This window comes from Triturus cristatus, chromosome 6 (genome assembly GCF_964204655.1).
Source record: "Triturus cristatus chromosome 6, aTriCri1.1, whole genome shotgun sequence".
Lineage (NCBI taxonomy): Eukaryota > Metazoa > Chordata > Amphibia > Caudata > Salamandridae > Triturus > Triturus cristatus.
This window is the reverse complement of record NC_140589.1, coordinates 215,779,441-215,797,406: the sequence shown is the minus strand read 5'-3', so window position 1 is coordinate 215,797,406 and position 17,966 is coordinate 215,779,441. Positions and strand designations below refer to the sequence as shown.

At 44.3% G+C, this 17,966-nt stretch overlaps 1 protein-coding gene across 6 annotated transcripts in view; it reads left to right on the top strand.

The window, feature by feature from the left end:
- LOC146816667 (adhesion G protein-coupled receptor F5-like) overlaps positions 1–17,966 on the top strand; it is a 531,046-nt gene that overhangs the window by 262,688 nt on the left and 250,392 nt on the right. For all 6 annotated transcript variants that reach the window (XR_014962931.1, XM_085610566.1, XM_085610564.1 and 3 more), the window contains exons 5-7: positions 303–464; positions 3,816–3,928; positions 13,104–13,162. Coding sequence is in view for 5 of the 6 variants with exons in the window: in XM_085610566.1 (XP_085466692.1) it covers positions 303–464; positions 3,816–3,928; positions 13,104–13,162 (334 nt within the window). In the remaining variant the exon portion in view is untranslated. The remainder of the gene's footprint in view (positions 1–302; positions 465–3,815; positions 3,929–13,103; positions 13,163–17,966) is intronic.

Here is a 17,966-nt window from a genome sequence, read left to right as displayed (position 1 = left end):
GACATTTTATTACATAGGACTCAAAATGTGTTTGTTGCAAGTACACCCAACCTTAGATATTATACCCATTACTCCATTACTCCTCTATTACATTTTAATATGTGACTTTTAGTTTTCATAAATGTATAAATGTTAGCATGTTCTTATACTCGTCGTTTGAAATGCATTGAAGTGAACGCTAAATAAAGACATCAGAACACCTGAAAGCGTTTTAACATCTACTTTGTGTAGGCATCCATGTTATCTTGCCACCTTGCCACACCTTTAACGTGAATGGACTTCCTTCATGTGTTTTGTTTTAGTCTGCACCGCCAAGGAGAGTGGGGTGAATTGTTCCTGTGAAAGCGGTTACGTCTGGCCAAGTGATGTTTGTCCTGCAACCCCCACATGTTCCAGCTCGTCCACAACCTGTGATTGCCTGACCACATATCCCTCCCGAGGATGTGAGCTCTCCCCGCCTCCAGGTATGGAACGAGTTTGCAACAAATAAGGTTTTTGGCACTGTTATCAAGAGTCTACCTGCAGTTGGGCGCCTGACAGAACAGTGGCTTCTCTTCAACCTGATGGGTTGTGATAGCCACCTATTGACCTTGATATATGCTACACACATATGGTTGTTCCATAGGATAAGACGGGGCGGCGAGCCGATAGCAGCCCTGGAAATAAATCTCAGATTAGCCCCATGTTTTCTTAGCCTGCATAGTGAGGGGGTCCATGCTATTTATTGGCAGCAGGAAAAGATGTCTGTGGCATAAGAGCGTTCAGTACGTGATGCGAAATACTGGATGCACGGCAAACAAAGGTATACCATAGCAGAAGCGCTGCAGATGATAGTGTGCCTCAAGGGACAGCTGGTCACCGACAATCTTCTGAGACAAGAAAAAAGCAGCATTTTAAAATACTGATACTGCCTGGGACTTAATGCCCTCCACGATGCTTGTGCCTCAGAGCTGATGCCACCATCAGAGCTGAAGCTGAGGTTTGCTGCTGAATACCTGGTTATTCATTCAACTGTTTCACCAGTCTCCATAGCAGACCAGTCTCAGGCCCCAGTTTACTATGCCAGAACTCATGAAGTAAATACACAATCCCTTGTAAATATGGATGCGTGCTCTCTAATCACGGAAGGGAACATTGTTAGGGAACACTCATGTTCCATCCCGAATAAAATAAATGCCTGATCTTTTCAATGAGTGAAGCACAAACGAGTCTCTCGTAGTTAAAGTATTCAATTTACTAAATGTAGAATGTTTTTAATTGCACATTTTGATGCATATTTGCTACGTTGCATCAGATCTATTGGTTTAACAAACTGTGAGCTAGCCACAAGATTGAAAATCGGAGAAACCGAACGTCAGCCCTCCACACGGTTCCAGCTGCTGGGCCTCTGAGCAGCAGTGCCATGTGCAGCCCTTCTATGAAAAAACATGGCTGCCCTCATGCAAGTTTACAGATGACATCACAAATGACATATTCGTTGGCATCACTGGTGAAATTATATACAACATCACCATTGTTGACACTTACAAATTATCTCACGCTAGATGGGAAACCGGTTAGAGGTAAAATACAAGTGAAATGGAAGCCGCGCTAGGTTCAATGATGCTGTCACTTCATTAATATGTGTGCATGGCGCGAGACAGGCATTGGGCTACCCATGGGGCTACCAGGGCCGGACTGGGAACCAAAACCGGCCCTGGCAAAGTGTCACATGTAGTTGGTCCATAGTTATATACTTGTAAGTACACCTTCCTTCCAGTAAATGTCACTGTATCTCTCCTACAATGTGTTTGCTTTTTCTATGTGTTTGTCACTTAAGCAAATTCATGTCACCAGTTTTGCAAAGTGCTTCAGGAGCGCCAACGCTTTTTGTGGGACAGTCTCCAAATGACACTCGCTTGCTTTGTGACAATGGGATGTGACAGCTGAAACTAAATATTCATTTCCGGATACCTGTTTTCATTTGTGTTAATGGCAATTGTCACATATCACCATGAGGGGACTGAATGCTGCTGGGCGGAGCTGTTCGCTTGGGTTTTGCAGCTGCTTCTTCTATACTTTAGATCAAACTTGGCAGTGCCGCTGGCTGCTTGACTTAATATAGGCGATTCTTCAAAATATACATGGAGTGGCAGAGTACTATTCTCTTACCTCATATTATTGGCTACATGGTGTACGCCAGTGCTTAATTTTAGACCAGTGGGGATCATAAAAACTTATTTTTGGAGATGGGCGTTTATTTATCTGCATGAGACAGTTAATGAGAGCAAGGGAAGGAAAAACACGCAAAGAGGAAAAAGGAAACGAGAGAAAGATGACAAAACCGCCACCAAAGGCAGTGGCGGCTCCTCCGCCTTAGCGGAGGAGCATCTCCCCACTACTTTCCACAATGTAAATAAAGGAAAAATAAAATGATAACTAGATGTTATCATTTTATTTGTTCCTGCTGCTCTACTGACAGAGGAGCAGAGAGAGGAGTGGTGGGCACTCTGTTAGTGTACATGAATGTTTGTCTGGCCGTCTCGGTCCGGCCAAATTGTCATGCGCACTTTGCATGTTCTCCACCCAGACTGCATTACAGCCTGGGTGGAGAACAACCCCAGTCTCCCAGTCCCCGTCTGAGCGCTGAACCATCTTGCTCAGACAAATCACAATGCTGCATGCAGCGTTGTGATTGGCTTAGGGGGGCCTGGGTGCTTCCTGTTCCTGCCAGAACGGAGGGAGGACGAGGAGAGAAGCGGCGAGGAGATAAGTTTTTAATTTTCTTTATTTTACTCCCGCCCGTCCCCTCACCTCCAATCTATGCCAGCCACCACTGACCAAAGAGGAAAGCAGGAACCTAGTTGAGTGAGATAAAGGGGAGGGAGTGTCCGGTAATGGATGAAAGAGGCATGAGGTGAATTAAATGCTACACAGCTGTGGCATTGGGTACACTGACATTTAATTGCACTGGCCCTGGGCAGCTGAGCGGAGCTTTGGGAACCGGCATCTATTTATTTACAAATTAAGTACTGGATGTATCCATCCTCCTGCCACAAAGTGCTCCCACTGCAATGCATAAAGGGATATTTTATACCTGAATAGTACATCCAATCATCATCCGGGTCATCACATTCAGGGCCTTATTTATGAAGCCCTTGCGTCACTTTTTGTGACACTGTGGCGGCATATATAATGAGCCACACTGTACCATATTCAAAAAGTGACACATCTAGACAGATACGTCACTTTGTAAACTCCGGCGCTACCTTATTCCGGCGACAGGTATAACATATGCAGGGTGGGCGTTCCGGTGCATAAAAGGCGCTTAGAGCAACATTTCTACGACGCCACTGCGTCAAATCCTTATGTCTGCCTCACAGCAGTCGTAAGGAGTGACGCAGGCCCTTTCACATGGGGGCAAACTAACAGTGCTCAGTTGAGTGTGTCCGGTGTATAGGATAAGCCCAGGTTAGCAGCTCTTACCACTTGCTTTTTCTTTAATACCCCTTGCACTACCCTTATTTCCCCTGTTCTAAAAGGTCTTGAAGGCACAGAGAGACTCGGTACTCTGAGAACCCTGTATATTCTGTTATTTATAACCCTGTGATGACACTCTGGGACTAAGGGGTGCAAGATGTCACTATCGCTAACCCCTGCTATTTAAGTTAATCAACATTCATGCACCGCTTTCCAACAACATTTTAAAATGCTTTGCAACAATATTTATGTTTTAAAATGTGACAACTTCACCTGTACTATTACCTGTGCTGCAGACTACTGTATATTAAAGTTTAAATGGAAAAGCAATATATATTTTCTGTGTCTTTTTCTAGGTCCAGCAAAGACCAGAAAAATGAGAATGAGAGTCCTAAAAGAATACAATCGGAATATGACAGTCCCGTCATCTAGAGAATACCAAGAGCTTAAAAAACTGCTGAATGATTCAGTATGTATCCTGATTGCTTCAGTTCTACTTTGCAGGTCTGCCATGGAACATGTTGGGCTTTGGCGTCAAGGATTGCACCTAGGATTTGATTTGAAGGCACCATCCTAGCATGCATTGTTTTCTTGCCCAATCCAAATTAAATAGAAGGGGTCAATTACAGCAGATTGGACCTGCTACTGAAAGAGACCTGCATTCCCTCCTGTAGACCACACAAGGAAATAGGTTGCAGCTATGTCTCTCTGATTGCAGTTGTCGGTGGTTAGAAATTTTGAATTAATGGCAGGTGGATCATGCTAGGACCCCTGAAACTGGACTTTTCACCAAATTGAGAGCTATTTAAGAATGTAAATTCCGAAAAGTGATGAGGTCTTACTTAAGGCTATGTATGAAAGGGGGTTTCTGTTTTTTCTGGTTGTCTAGGGTATGCACCTTTGCCAGGCAGAACCTACACATCTAGTCAGGGTAAAAGCGTTACACACCTAGATAACCCCTGCTCACCCCCTTGGTAGCTTGGCACGCGTAGTCAGGCATATCCCAGAGGCAATGTGTAATGCGTTTGCACACACACTAGTGACACAATAAATACACCACAAAAATACTCTGCCCAATTTTATCATCATAGTGCATAAAATGTACATCCTGAAAAAATTCTCGTCATCCTGTCAATGCAAGGCATAGAACGCCACATATCATGGCATCAGAGCATAAAATGCAGCATTGTAGGTTAGGGAGAGCAGACACATGAATCATAAAAAGATCACCAGAAGCTTGTAGTAAATACTTAGGTCATAGAATGCCAGTTCAGAAAAATGTGAAACACGCAACTCACCATATATCCCCTGTAGTGCAGAAGTCACGAAGCCAATCCATAAACATACAAGAAACAGCAACCTGCACTCCTAATACATGGTATACAGTACTTCTGTTTCACACACAGGCTACTTGACCGCCTGCCCACCTACACTGGTGATTACAATAATTTCAGTGATTTTCTAAATGCGGTTGACTCCTCAAGGCAATTGGGGACCTCCATCGAGGTTTCACCCCATGGGAGAATACCGAAGTGAACAGGTGCCCCCTGATATGAGGAATCCCAGGGGGACAAACAAAGCAGCTGCCTACATACACGTGGTGCAGCTATTAGAATCACAGGAGCTGCACCCTCATGCAGGTGCCCTTCCTGCAGCATTCCCTCTGAGCAATGTTGGCGGGCCTTGCTCACAGGACCCACATTACTCCCCAGGACAGATTCTAGCTGGGCAGGTGACGTGAGCCCAAAATGCAGCAGAACCGGGGCTAAGCTAATGCCCCCAGTGTGAAATATGGCAAAGGCGCTCCTACTCCTGACACACAGGGATTGGGCATAGATCGCTTTTTGGCACTGTGGTGCCCGTTTAGTTACTCGGGGCACCCGGTCTTGCGTAACTCAGCAGCGCTCGATAAACACTGCCCTTCAAAATCGCTCAACATGCACTGGGAAAACACAGGTGCCTGAGACACGCTGGATTTGACCAATGCCCTCTTGCCAGACTCACCAGGTGCAGAGTCCCATGGCAGGGGCAGGAAGGGGGATCTTTGATGGTCCTAAGATACCTAAGAACAGGGGGAAAGCTCAGCTCAAGTCCTTGGAGATCACTGGGGGCACTGACGCAGCAGGGTAGGCAGCAGTGCAGCACACAGGGCCCTTTGCAGGTGAAGAGGCAGTCCTTCTTAGCAGGTCTGCATAACAGAGCAAAGACCAAGTGGTGGTTTCTCCCGACAGCCCAGCAGTTCCTCCTGGCAATGTGTAGAATGTAGAGCCAGCAGCCTCTGGTTACAAGTCCCACTCAGTGTTTTAAATCATGGGGTAAGAGCCCCTGTACTTATACTCAGAATGTCTTTGACATGGAGGTAACTTCAAAAGAAATCTTAGAAGTGTGCAACGCCCTCATTCAATCCCAGTCCTGGCTCCAGACACACTACAGGGGGGTGGAGACACCATTGTGAAAGGACAGGCACAGCCCTATTCAGGTGAGAGTAACAACTCCTCCCACCACTCTAGCTCAGGAAAACCCATCGGCCTGGAGATGGGCCATCGGGATATGCAGGGCACACCTCAGCTCCCTTTGTGTGACTGTATAGAATGAATACACAAACAGGCCCCTGCCAGTCTGAACTAGACATTGACTGGACGCAGGCTGAAAAGCACAGAGTCATAAGCACATAGAAATGCCCACTTTCTGAAAGTTGCATTTCTAAATTAGTAAAGAAAAATACACCTTCACCAATAAGCAGGGTTTATCACCACTATTCCAAACATGGCAACACTACTCCTTTCAGATCAGAAATGACCACTGCAAAACATATCAAGGAATTTCCACTGCTAATCCATGAAAGAAGCAGGACTAACCGCAGTGAGAAACCTAATTGGCTGTTTGTCACTTACAAGACATGCCACACAATGACAGCACATGTCCTACCTTTTACTTACACTGCACCCTGCCCATAAGGCTCCCTAGGGACTACCTTAGGGGTGACCTACATGTATGAAAAGGGGAATTCCGGACTTGGCAAGTAACTTTACATGCCAAGTTGATGTGGCAGTAAACTGCGCACTCAGACCCTGCAGTGGCAGAGGCATGTGACCGGTTTGAAAGGCTACTTATGTGGGTGGTGCAAGCAGTGCTGCAGGCCCATTAGTCACATTTTATTTACAGGGCCTGCATATATGGGATACCACTGTACAAGGGACATACTGGTAAATTAAATATGCCAAACCGGTGTAGACCAATCATACCAAGTTTAAAGGAGAGAGAGCACATGCAATTTAGCTCTGAATAGCAGTGGTAAAGTGCCCAGAGTCTTAAAGCCAACAAAAACAGGTCAGAAACAATACAAGAGGAAGGCAAAAAGTTAAGGGATAACCCTGCAAAAAGGGCCAGATCCAACAGGCTTCTTGCAATGGAGCAGGCTTTTAGCTTTCTGAAGGGCAATGGGGTGGGAATAGGTAATGTGGGAGTGAAAAATCACTCCGTGAGAAATCACTCACAGAGCAGAGGTGGAATAAAACCAAGAGTTAGTATTTTGTAACTGAGCATGCACAGCGCACTTTAGCCACAGACTTCTTGATGTACAGTTGACAAAGTCTAACTCTGGCAATGGTGCTTCGGGATGTAGGAAGAAACACCCACCATGCAATAGAAGAATGAAGAGTAATGGGTGAGTAAACAAACAAATAGTGAGTAGGTATTAACCAAACACCATAAAGTTTTCAGAGGATAAAAATAGTCTATAGAAATATCGTGCAACACATATATTATAGCCAAAATAATAGCAGTTGAAATGTCCAAGGGGTTAGCTTTTATGATTAACTGTTATATTTACTATGTTTAACTCCACATATACTATATAGATGTAAAGATACATATTCTAAAGCTATAGTTAACTAAATGTACACTCACTAGGTCCATATTTGGTCAGCAATATTTTGGCAAATTTTTTGGGATTTCGGAGCCCACATTTAGGTGCAATTCCAATATTTCTGGTGGGATAAGCACCAGTGCTTAAATCAGACTTCACGGCCCGTGGGTGGAGGTTTAGCCAGCTGGAATGATCTCATGACGTCAGGAAGAGCTAGGTAGGGGTAACAATCTGGAGTCTTTGGCAGCATCTTAAATCACTTTTATTGGACATCTTGAGTAAACAATCCACCAGTGACCTCGTTCAGCTATGATTTCTAGGACTAGGGTCAGTGATAATAGCGCATCTTGGACATCTCTACAGCCCTACTTCTTGTGAACACCATCAGCCCAGACCATATTTCTAGTCATCCTATACCATCCTCCATTAAACACTGGACGGGCATGCACCAGGACATGTCACCCCTGCGCTTGCATGGAAGCAGTGGAGATGGAAATGTTCCAGATTGTAATGTAATGAACATAATATTCCATCTCGTAAATTTAAAGCGCTTCGTACTTTGCTTCGTTGTGGTAGTAATGGGGTCTCTAGTTGGAAGAAGTATGCACCCTGTCCAAGAAGGGACCACAATGCTAGTAAGGGTAAGCTACATATACACTATAAAATAACCCGTGCTCACCCTCTGGTAGCTTCTCACAGAACAGTCCGACTTCTATAAAGAGGCTGTGTAAAGTATTTGTGCAACACACACACACACAGTAACACAATTAAAACAGCACAAAAATACTCCATACATGTAAGAGAATATTTATTAGAGTAAAACCTGACCAAACGACAAAATCCAATAAGTAGAACTTGAGTTATGAAGTTTTAAACAATAAACCTAAAATAGTGCTTAGCAGCCAATTCAATTAAAATAATCTTTATTTGGCCATAAAAGATGTTGATCAATACAATACAGTAAAAAAAATCAAGAATTAAAAACATCATCCTCCACGGCATTATTACTTTACCTTAAAAATGACACATTAACCCTTTCTCGTACAATAAAAACACTGGACAGTATGTTAACAGCAGCTTATAAATCGGGCTATTAGCAGCATACATATAAAGTGCAAAAATGCATATTACATATAAACACAAAGTAGTCAGAAACAATTAATATCTAAAACTAAGGGCCTTACTTATGACGCCTTTACGCTGCTGTTGGCTCACTTTTTGTGATGCTGCAGTGGCGTAAAGTATGCTGTTCACTGTGCCATCTTTACACGGTGACACATCTATGGAGATGCATCACTTTGTGAACACCTGCGGTACATTATACTTATGTCAGGTATAATGTATGCAGGATAGGTGTTGCCCCGCAAAAAAGGCAGCTAATAGTGGTGCAGCAAAGTCTATGAGATTTCACTATGCTACTTCTAGGATGCCACTGCGTCAAATCCTTATGCCTGCTCCACAGCAGGCGTAAAGAGTGACAGATGCCCTTTCGCATGCGGCTTGTCCTAAGAAAAAGGACACATTGCTGGGGTTATGCCTGTTTTCAGACACTCCCCAGCAATGCGCCAGTTTTACACCTACAGATACGTCCGGAATACTAACGTATCTGTAAATCCTTGCGACATGGAGTGCCGCACAGTAATTATGGCGCATCCTTGGTGTCGCATGCAGGGCGCATTCGAAAGTGTTACATCGCTGTTTCACCGCAGTGGTGTAACACTTTTCATAAATTAAGCCGTAAGAAGCTATTATATAAAAAAAAAAACAGGAATTATCCTTCCTCCTTAAAAGTCAGTGGCGCGAAGGGATCACTTGAGGTCACGCTAGACAGAGGTAAATCCAAAGTTCAAACTGACCACGATGAAGGGCAGCCTGGCTACAGGACTCAGACAGGTTCCGCTGACAAAGTAACTTGGATGGAACAAGCATCGACGTCGAAGACTCGGTGCGAGGAGCCGAGGAAGTACGTCTTAGTCATCGATCCCATGGATGAAGACAAAGCAACAGTGCAATTCCGTGCAGACAATGAAAGCTTCGCCGTCTAACCCCGTTACGATGCAGGCGCTACGTCAATGTCACGCCGCGCCAAACCGCACAGTCCATCGAGGTGATGTCGATCGGTTGTCTACTGCATTGGTGATTTTGATGCAGAAACAGTGGCAGGACCCACTTCTAAGACCCAGGACTGGAGGGGGGCACCTAAGGCAAGCATAAGACTAACACATGGCAGAGTCCAGCAGCACTAGCGGAGTTGCATGAACTCTATTATGCCCCTTAGACTTCAGAAACAGGATGCAAGACAGCCAGCTCTAGGTCTGCTCAACACAACAGTGAAGCAGTTTCTTAGAACAGTCAGTGAAGCAGGCTGACAATCCTTGTAGCACAGCAGACCTTGCTCCTGGCAGAGTTCTTTACAGGTCCATTAGTGTACTGTATTGGTAGGGTCAGAACCCCAGTACTTCTACCCAAATGTGACTTTGAAGTAGGGGTGACTTCAAAGCAGGTACTTGAAGTGCACAGGTTACTTTTCAGCCCAGACCCATCTGCCAGGCTGGTTGTGGGGGGTAATCAGCCCTTTGTATGGGGCACAGGACACTGCCTATTCAGATTTAAGTGTCAGCTCCCACTTCCCTCCCTGCCCAGGAAGGCTATCAGAATTTAGATGAGTCCTCTGTCACACCCAGGTTTCCTATGTTTGTGACTGTCAATAGCGAATGCACAAAGTGTAGTTGTCATGCAACCCAGATGTTTGTTGGGGACAGGATGCAAGGCACATAGAGCAGTAGGAGCAGAGAGATGTGTACTTTCTCTGTACTGGGGTGAATGTATGACATTGTTCTGCATTCTGTCCATCAATTGTTGTTTTTGCATTTGTCACCCCGAGTGGGACGGGTATGCTCAGACGTGAGTCCCGTGCTCTCCATGCCACTGGAATCAAGCTATCCTGGCTGAAGAGGGGTGAAACCCCGAAACCGGTCCTAGGATGCTTGTTTCCAGTCCAGGGAGGACCTGGCTTGGCAGTTCGGGCTGGACTGTTCCCATGAGGCACAGGGTCAAGACTGATTTGCATATGGCTGGGTTCAAACTGGAATGGCATGGTGAGCAAAAAAACGATGGATTTAGGGCCAGATCTCTGTACTGGGGTGAATGTATGACATTGTTCTGCATTCTGTCCATCAATTGTTGTTTTTACTTTCTAAAAATGGCATTCCTCAAATAGTAATGTTAAATCCAACTTTACCATGAAAGAGGATTTATCATTACCATTCCAAAAATATGAAACATGATGCAGCTACTTCTTTCTAATCCGTAATTACAGCTTAAAAGTGTTTTAAGTAACTCCCAATGCTAGCCTATAAGAGGAGTAGGCCTCACAGTAGTTAAAAATAAAATTAGATGTTTGTTACTAGCAGGTCATGTAAAATTTAAAAGTACATGTACAATCTTTTACTCACACAGCACCCTGCCCTTAGAGCCTACCATAAGGGTGACCTATGGGTAATAAAAGGGGAGTTTAAGGTTCGGCAAGTGGTTTTAAATATCAGGTCGATGTGGCAGTAAACTGCACTCACAGGCCTTGCAATGGCTTGAGACCGGTTTGAAAGGCTACTTGTGTGGGTGGCACCACGAGTGCTGCAGGCCCACGTGTAGTATTTAGATTGCAGGCCCTGGGTGTATGGTATACACTTTACAAGGGACTTAAAGTAAACTAAATATGCCAATCCGGTATATACCAATGTCACCATGTTTTAGGGGAGAAGCACATGCACATTAGCACTGGTTAGCAGCAGTAAAGTGCTCAGAGTCCTAGTGCCACAAAAAGATACAGCAAATAAGTGGAGGTAAGCAGGTAAATAGTTGAGGGAAGGCCATCCTAAGGATGACAGGTCTAATAGTCATCTTTTACAATCTGTGGCTATGTATTCACAACTTACTTGCAACTGTAATAATGGTCTTCTGTTCCTTGACTCACCGCTTGACTGCTCTGCAACATCTACCCAAAGAATCAATGAAGCTTAGGTGAGGCCGCGTTTTGTGTCAGTCTTGGCCTCTTGCAAGTGCTGGTGGCCTTGGACCCTCAACTTCTCCCTTTTAAGAGAGAGCTCAGTGGTCCTTGTGACCTTATGGTCCAGAGACTCCGCCCTGAGAGGGGCAGAGAGACTGAGATGAGGCGACAAGGGAAGCAGAGATGACAGGCTGTAGAAGACAGGATAACTACAGTAACAGAAAAACTGGTGGAGGAAGACAGGGTTACCATGGAAAATAGAATCTGGTTTATATTTCTGTGGTCTTGTGAATTTCCAGGTTATCCAACATTTGGGAATAGATAATGTGCACTCTTTCCTGTTCAAGGGAGGCTGTAAGAGATGCGCCCTGGCTTTGGTGCCAGGAACTGCAAAAGCTGTGTGCACCCCAGTAAGTTTCTCCTCCATATCTTTTTTATCATCCTGCCACCTATTCTTCACTTTCCAGACACTGCACTTCTCCACACCTGGGACATGTATCATGTCTGATAGACGAAGAACCATTGCCTTCTTGACAGCAGCATAGAGTGTATCAAGAAGTGGATTAAGGGATTCTCCATGGTGAGCCATCACAGTCTGCATCCTCCACCAGGGTTGACCTCTCTGAACACCTTGCTCCCCGTTTGATAATTGAGCCCCACACACAGCAGGTCGAGGGGGAAGGGAGCAATGGCATCAAGACACCTTCTATTCAAGGGATTTGTGGGTTGGGTCCTAGTTGTGGCAGATTGACCCTAGTTGTATGTTCTTGCAATGAATGCCTGGAGATCATTTACTGTGTATATCACACAATAGTGTCCTTACACAATGCACATTTATGGGACTCCATCCACTACTACTTTTCCAAGGGGGATAAAATAAATGTATATTTATTTATGTGGAATTTTACGACTACATTTTCCAGTAGTACACGCAAATCTGATTTGCATCAGCGCAAGTCTACACCTGTCTAATTATCCATATATTGTCCTTGACTAGGAAAGGTGAGCTACTACATAGATATACAGCTATACAGTCATAAACGTAATATTCTCTAAGGTTTCTTTGTAAATTATTCCCTAAGCTTTTATGTATTTTCTAGCGCCGTACCTAGCATCCATCAATCTGGCACATGGCTCTCTGAAACTCCATACCATTTAACATCAGCAGGGGGTAGGACAGAAGTAACCAATCACATTCTTGCATCATTAAATGAGTTCATGCGTTTGAAAAATACAGTGCTGTCAGTTTCAGTCACTCTCAGTAATGACCCACGATCACCATTCCTGACTGAGTACAGGTCTAAGATCCCAGTGCCCTTAAAGTCCAGAATGTGCAGTAGCTCCCGTTCTTGGACAGTACTTGCAAAAGGGTTCATTACCGCAGCCAAACAATGTCAAACACCTCAGTTTGGGATTTTATCAGGTGTAACAATCCGACACCGGGAACTAGTAATTGAGGAATAAGTAGCGTGAATTAAAGTGTGGCCTAGCAGGTCAAGACGGAGTTGTCCGTCGGGTCTGTTTCAGGGGAGATTTTATTTTGGTAAAATACAAAATCGGTGTTCCTGATAGTCTGTAAACTCCTCCAGATATATGGGGGGGGGCACCGATTACTTCCACCTGCTCCCAGACTTTCATGCAGTGCATGGCTGTCCCAGGCTGGAAACAGTCCAGTTTTATGCCATATTTCGATATTTGTAAAGTTTGTGCTTGCATGCCACTTTCATGATTTATATTAAAGACTATATCTAATTTTCTGTTTTTTTTCAGTACCTTGTAGCCTATGGATCTCTGCCTGGCTTTCAATATGCAAATGTTGCTGGCTTTAGGTAAGAAAAGTATTTGTGTGATAATAAATTAAGTGGCAGCGCTGAAAGCACAGACCCTGTAGCACACCATGTATGTAAAAATCATTCTGAATGAATCTCTGCATGTGACCTATTTGTAAACATAGACTATGTCTTGCCCTGTAAGAAAGCATTTGATGTGCTTAAATTATGGCCCCGATTCCGATTTTATTTGTAATAGGTGCTACTTATCGCACCGGATAAATAAAGACACCCCGCCAGGGGTACATTATTTTTCAGGCGTGATAAATGGGTCCTATTCCAAGTTTTTTGGGGAATAACGTGAATCCGCACCAAAATCCACATGCTCTGTAAGCACTGTACAATTGTGCCATGTTAAATTCCAGCAGGTGTGACCTGACGAAATGTAATTTACTGTCGGGAGAAAAACGGGTCGGTAAATACTGACCCACGCGCAATCAGGCCATATATGTTTGTTGATTTAAGACTGGGTTGTTGTAATGGGAAACCTATGCTCCTATGTGTATGCGTAAGTTTATTATAATCCTAAAAGCTAATGGACCTCTATATATCCATGCAGTTTTTGCACCTTTTCGAACATCCACCAACCCCAAAACATGTAATATTCACAGAAACCCGATTTCCACACATGGTTGTGTGCTCTGCAGTTTTATCAATAAAACTGTACGTCTGGGCAAAGTTAGTGCCCATTTCAATGGAAGATGTGCTGTCTGTAATTGACAATGAACCACCACACAATGCTTTAGCTACATTTAAAAACGGCCCTGACTCATGCCCATTAAAGGTAGGTTAGCCGCAAAATAATGTTCTAAAAATTGGGTTGTGGTTCCAAAAAGAAAAGACTGGGTAGCGCTGCTCCAATGTGTATTTGAACCCTGCTTAGTTTGAGAATAGGCCATAAAAACAAATTAACAGCAGAGCCCGTTTGAACCATATCTTCTTCTGGTTGAAAGATTACTACACTATGCGTCATCCGGCCACTTGCCATAACCGAATATATTTTGCCACCCTTCAAATGCCTACCAGCTCAAGTATGCCAAGTCAACCATGCATCATCACTCCTATGTCCATACAGAGGTCCAAGTCATCAATTTACAGCTGTTCCTTCTCAGGAGGGTCATTCCGTTCCTTCATACTGGCCATCAGATGGAATTTTCAAGAGCCTTTCTGATGCATGCTTGGAACACTGTGTTATTGATTACACTGGGCCCCCAAAGGAAATATCAATAGCCTGCAAAGATTGCAATATCTGGTTGCAAAATACAGTTGAACCCGCAGCTCCACAAGGCCATAACAGCAGCTCTGAAAGTGGTACACTAGCCCACAGTGGATGCGTAGACCTTGCCCAAATTCTTCTGCCCGCTCAGCCATGCCTTTCTGGAGTTACAACCACCTTTTTCACTATGGGTAAGCACCCATGTATAAAGTACCTTGGCTTTGTTGTCGCCTCTGTAGTTGACTTATAATCATTAATACTATTAATGTTATCCTTCAGAGCCATCCTAATTGCACCCGGAATTCTATACCCTACTGGGACTGATACAGCACTTACCTTACTTGTGGATATTAGAATCACCATAATTACGCCCAGAACTTTGTACCTTGCTGAGACAGATCCAGCAATTCCCTTACTTGTGGATATCGGGTATTTTCTCTGTCTTTTCTAACCCCCTTCTTAATCTATTTCCTGGGTTTTTCACTGATTCCCTTCTTTTTATTTTTCTGCTTATCTTTTAGAAGTACTAATTGGAGCAATTGTAACCGTAGTCCTGATGATGAACTCAAACTAACGAGTTCGAAACGCCGTCGACCTCTCAACGTTATTTGCGGTCTTGTGAAGGGTCGTGCCCCAATTATGAAATAATGTTGTAATGATTAATGTTTTGTAAATATTGTGCCCGACTCTTATTGTTAATTTAATTGCGCCGCCTCACGTTGCTCTTGCACCCTTGTGTCACTGCGCAGTCTTCACCCATCACTTCACTTCCAGTGCTCACACGGTTGTTATGGTTACTGTAATTATGTTTTTGTACTTCTAATTCTAAATAACAACCTGCATTTTCCAATTCGGTCTCCTTTGCCCTGTGTGTTATGATTAATTTCTTTGTTCTAATGGTCCTTTTCACATGATTGACCAGTTGAGACATTGTTCCTTTGTTATTATAATTGCCCGGTCTCAATTGGGTTAACGGGTTTACTCCTGTTTTGCTTTGCCTTCTGGGAAAGGGCGGCATAACTTTAAAAATCTTACACTTCAGTTTTCTCCCTCTATGACATTTTGCTTGCCAATGGCCTATCTCATTACTTAACAGGCCTTCAAACAACTTTGCTGACAAGGAGCAGCAACAAATTGAATGCAGTTTAGAGAAGTGAACTGTTCTGAAATGCTGACAACTGAAGTCGAACATTAAAAATTGGGTTAGTAGTTGACTGGGATATGAGCCCCAGCCAAGTAGCAACCAGAATCCTAGTCCGAGTAAGTGGCAAGCAAACCCTAAATTAACCTGTGTTCATCCCTCTGGTAGTTTGGCACAGAGCAGTCCGGCTTAACTTAGAGGCAAGGTGTAAAGTATTTGTGCAGCACTTCAAACAGTAAAACAGTGAAAACACCTCACAAAAAGGATTTCACACCAAGTTAGAAAAATAGATCTGACGTTAATAAAGGAAACGGGACGAAGCAATAAAAATTAAATTAGTAGAACTGGAGATATTGATTTTTTAAAGTTTATAGTGAAAAATACAGCCAAAAAAGCGCTACTGGGGATATCTGGATGCGCTGGACTGGGACAAAGCCGCAAGCTCACACCGACCACAATAGAGTGCATGCCACCTACAGGGACCCAGTTAGGCCTGCAGAACAGAGTACCTTCAATTCTGGTAGCAGAGCGTTGCGTGGATCCGCATCAAAGATGCGTCGTGCAGCCAAGGCGATGCATCAGTTCCAAGATGAAGCAAGGCTGTAGTGCAAAGTCCTGATGTGTTAACATCGAGGATCCTGTGTACGGGGCTTGCGATGTAAAGTCCTGTGTCAAGGATTCGGGGTTCCAATGAGGGATGAAGCTGAGATATGGAGTTCAGGCGTCGCCGTCAGTGATGTCATTGAGGAGGGATGTGAGGGGCTTGCTCCAGGAAAAGCATTGTGCAGCAGCGGCTCCGAAGGTGATGTGTCGGTTCCAAGATGTGTTAGGGGGCTATGCATGTCTTTTGTGACAGGTCCAATCCATGCAACAGCAGCGACAATTCAGTTCTGCTGGGGAACGGGCTGCTAAACTAAGAGAGATGCATTGGTTCTGCTTAGGGAAGTGCCACTCAGCAGAGAAGATGCATCAGTTATGCTGGCAAGCACCTTGGGCCCACTTCCACTAGTCCAGCACCCGGGTGGCACCACTTGGCAGGTTAGACTCAGACAGCAGAGTTCAGGTTCAGGGGTTGGGAGCCTCCTATATCCCTGTAGCTTCAGATCAGGAAGCCAGCCAACTGGCCCTTAGTCACTGGGGGTTCTGGGGTCAAGAGATGCAGGTCCAGTCCTTCTCACCCAGAAGGCAGCAGATTGGTACATCAATTTATGAGTCCAAAAGAAGGCAGTTCAGAAGAGTGACAATCTCGCAGCAGCACAGAAGGCTTCTTCTTGGCAGAGTAGCCACAGGTCCAAAAATGCACTGATAGTGCTGAGGTTCAGTACTTAAACCCAGTGGTGTCTTTGAAGTGGAGGAGACTTCAACGACATGCCTTTGAAGAGCACAGAGGTCCTCCCTTCCTGCCCTACATCCAGACTCCCTACAGAGGGATATGCAGCTTTTTGTGTATGGACAGGACACATCCTATTCAGGTGAAAGTGAGGCTGTGCCCAGCTCCTCTATCCCATCCAGCCAAAGATAGACCATTGAGGTACAACTAAGCTCCCATTGTGTGTAGCTGTCTTCGAGGAATATACAAAGTCCAGCTGCCAACCGCACCCGGTCACGTGATCAACTACAGGCTACAAACACCAAATGGCTAAAACAAGAAAATGGCAACTTTCTAAAAGTGGCATTTTCAAAATTTTAATTTAAAATCCGAATTCACCATAAGTTTGGATTTTAAATTGTGATTCCAGAGACACCAAACTTGAATCGGTCATATCTTTCCATTTGGAAATCACACTTATAAAATGTAAGAAGATAATCCCAATGTTATACTACAGGAGATATCACTTGCAGTAGTTCACAAATGACATTTCACTACCAGGACATGTAAAACTTAAAAGTGCATGCCCTGCCTTGTAAATACATTGCACCCCACCCTCTGGGTTTTCCAGGGCATTCCCTGGAGATGACTTGTATGTTTAAAAAGAGATGGTTTGGGCCTGGCAAAAGATTTATTTTGGCATGTTGAAATGGCAGTGTAAACTGCATATGCAGGCTCTGCAATGGCAGGCTTAAGACATGGTTAGTGGGTGGCACACGCAGTGCTGCAGGCCCTCTCTAGTAGCATTTATTTACAGGCCCTGGGCACATGTAGTGTACTTTACTAAGGTCTTATTAGTAAATTAAATTTGCCAATTGGGTATGAGCCAATGTTGACATGTCTTAGGGAGAGAGCACATGCACTTCAGCACTGGTTAACAGTTGTAAAGTGCTCAGAGTCTAAAGCCAATAAAAACAAATTCAGCAAAAAAGTAGGAGGAGGAAGGCAAAACGTTTAGGGGTGACCCTACGGAGAAGGACATTTTCGAATAAAGGGCAATGACCAAAGAACAGTCGATGTACTAGCACGGCCACCTTTAAACCCCCGGCAATATTGACTTTTGTGCATAATGCAATAG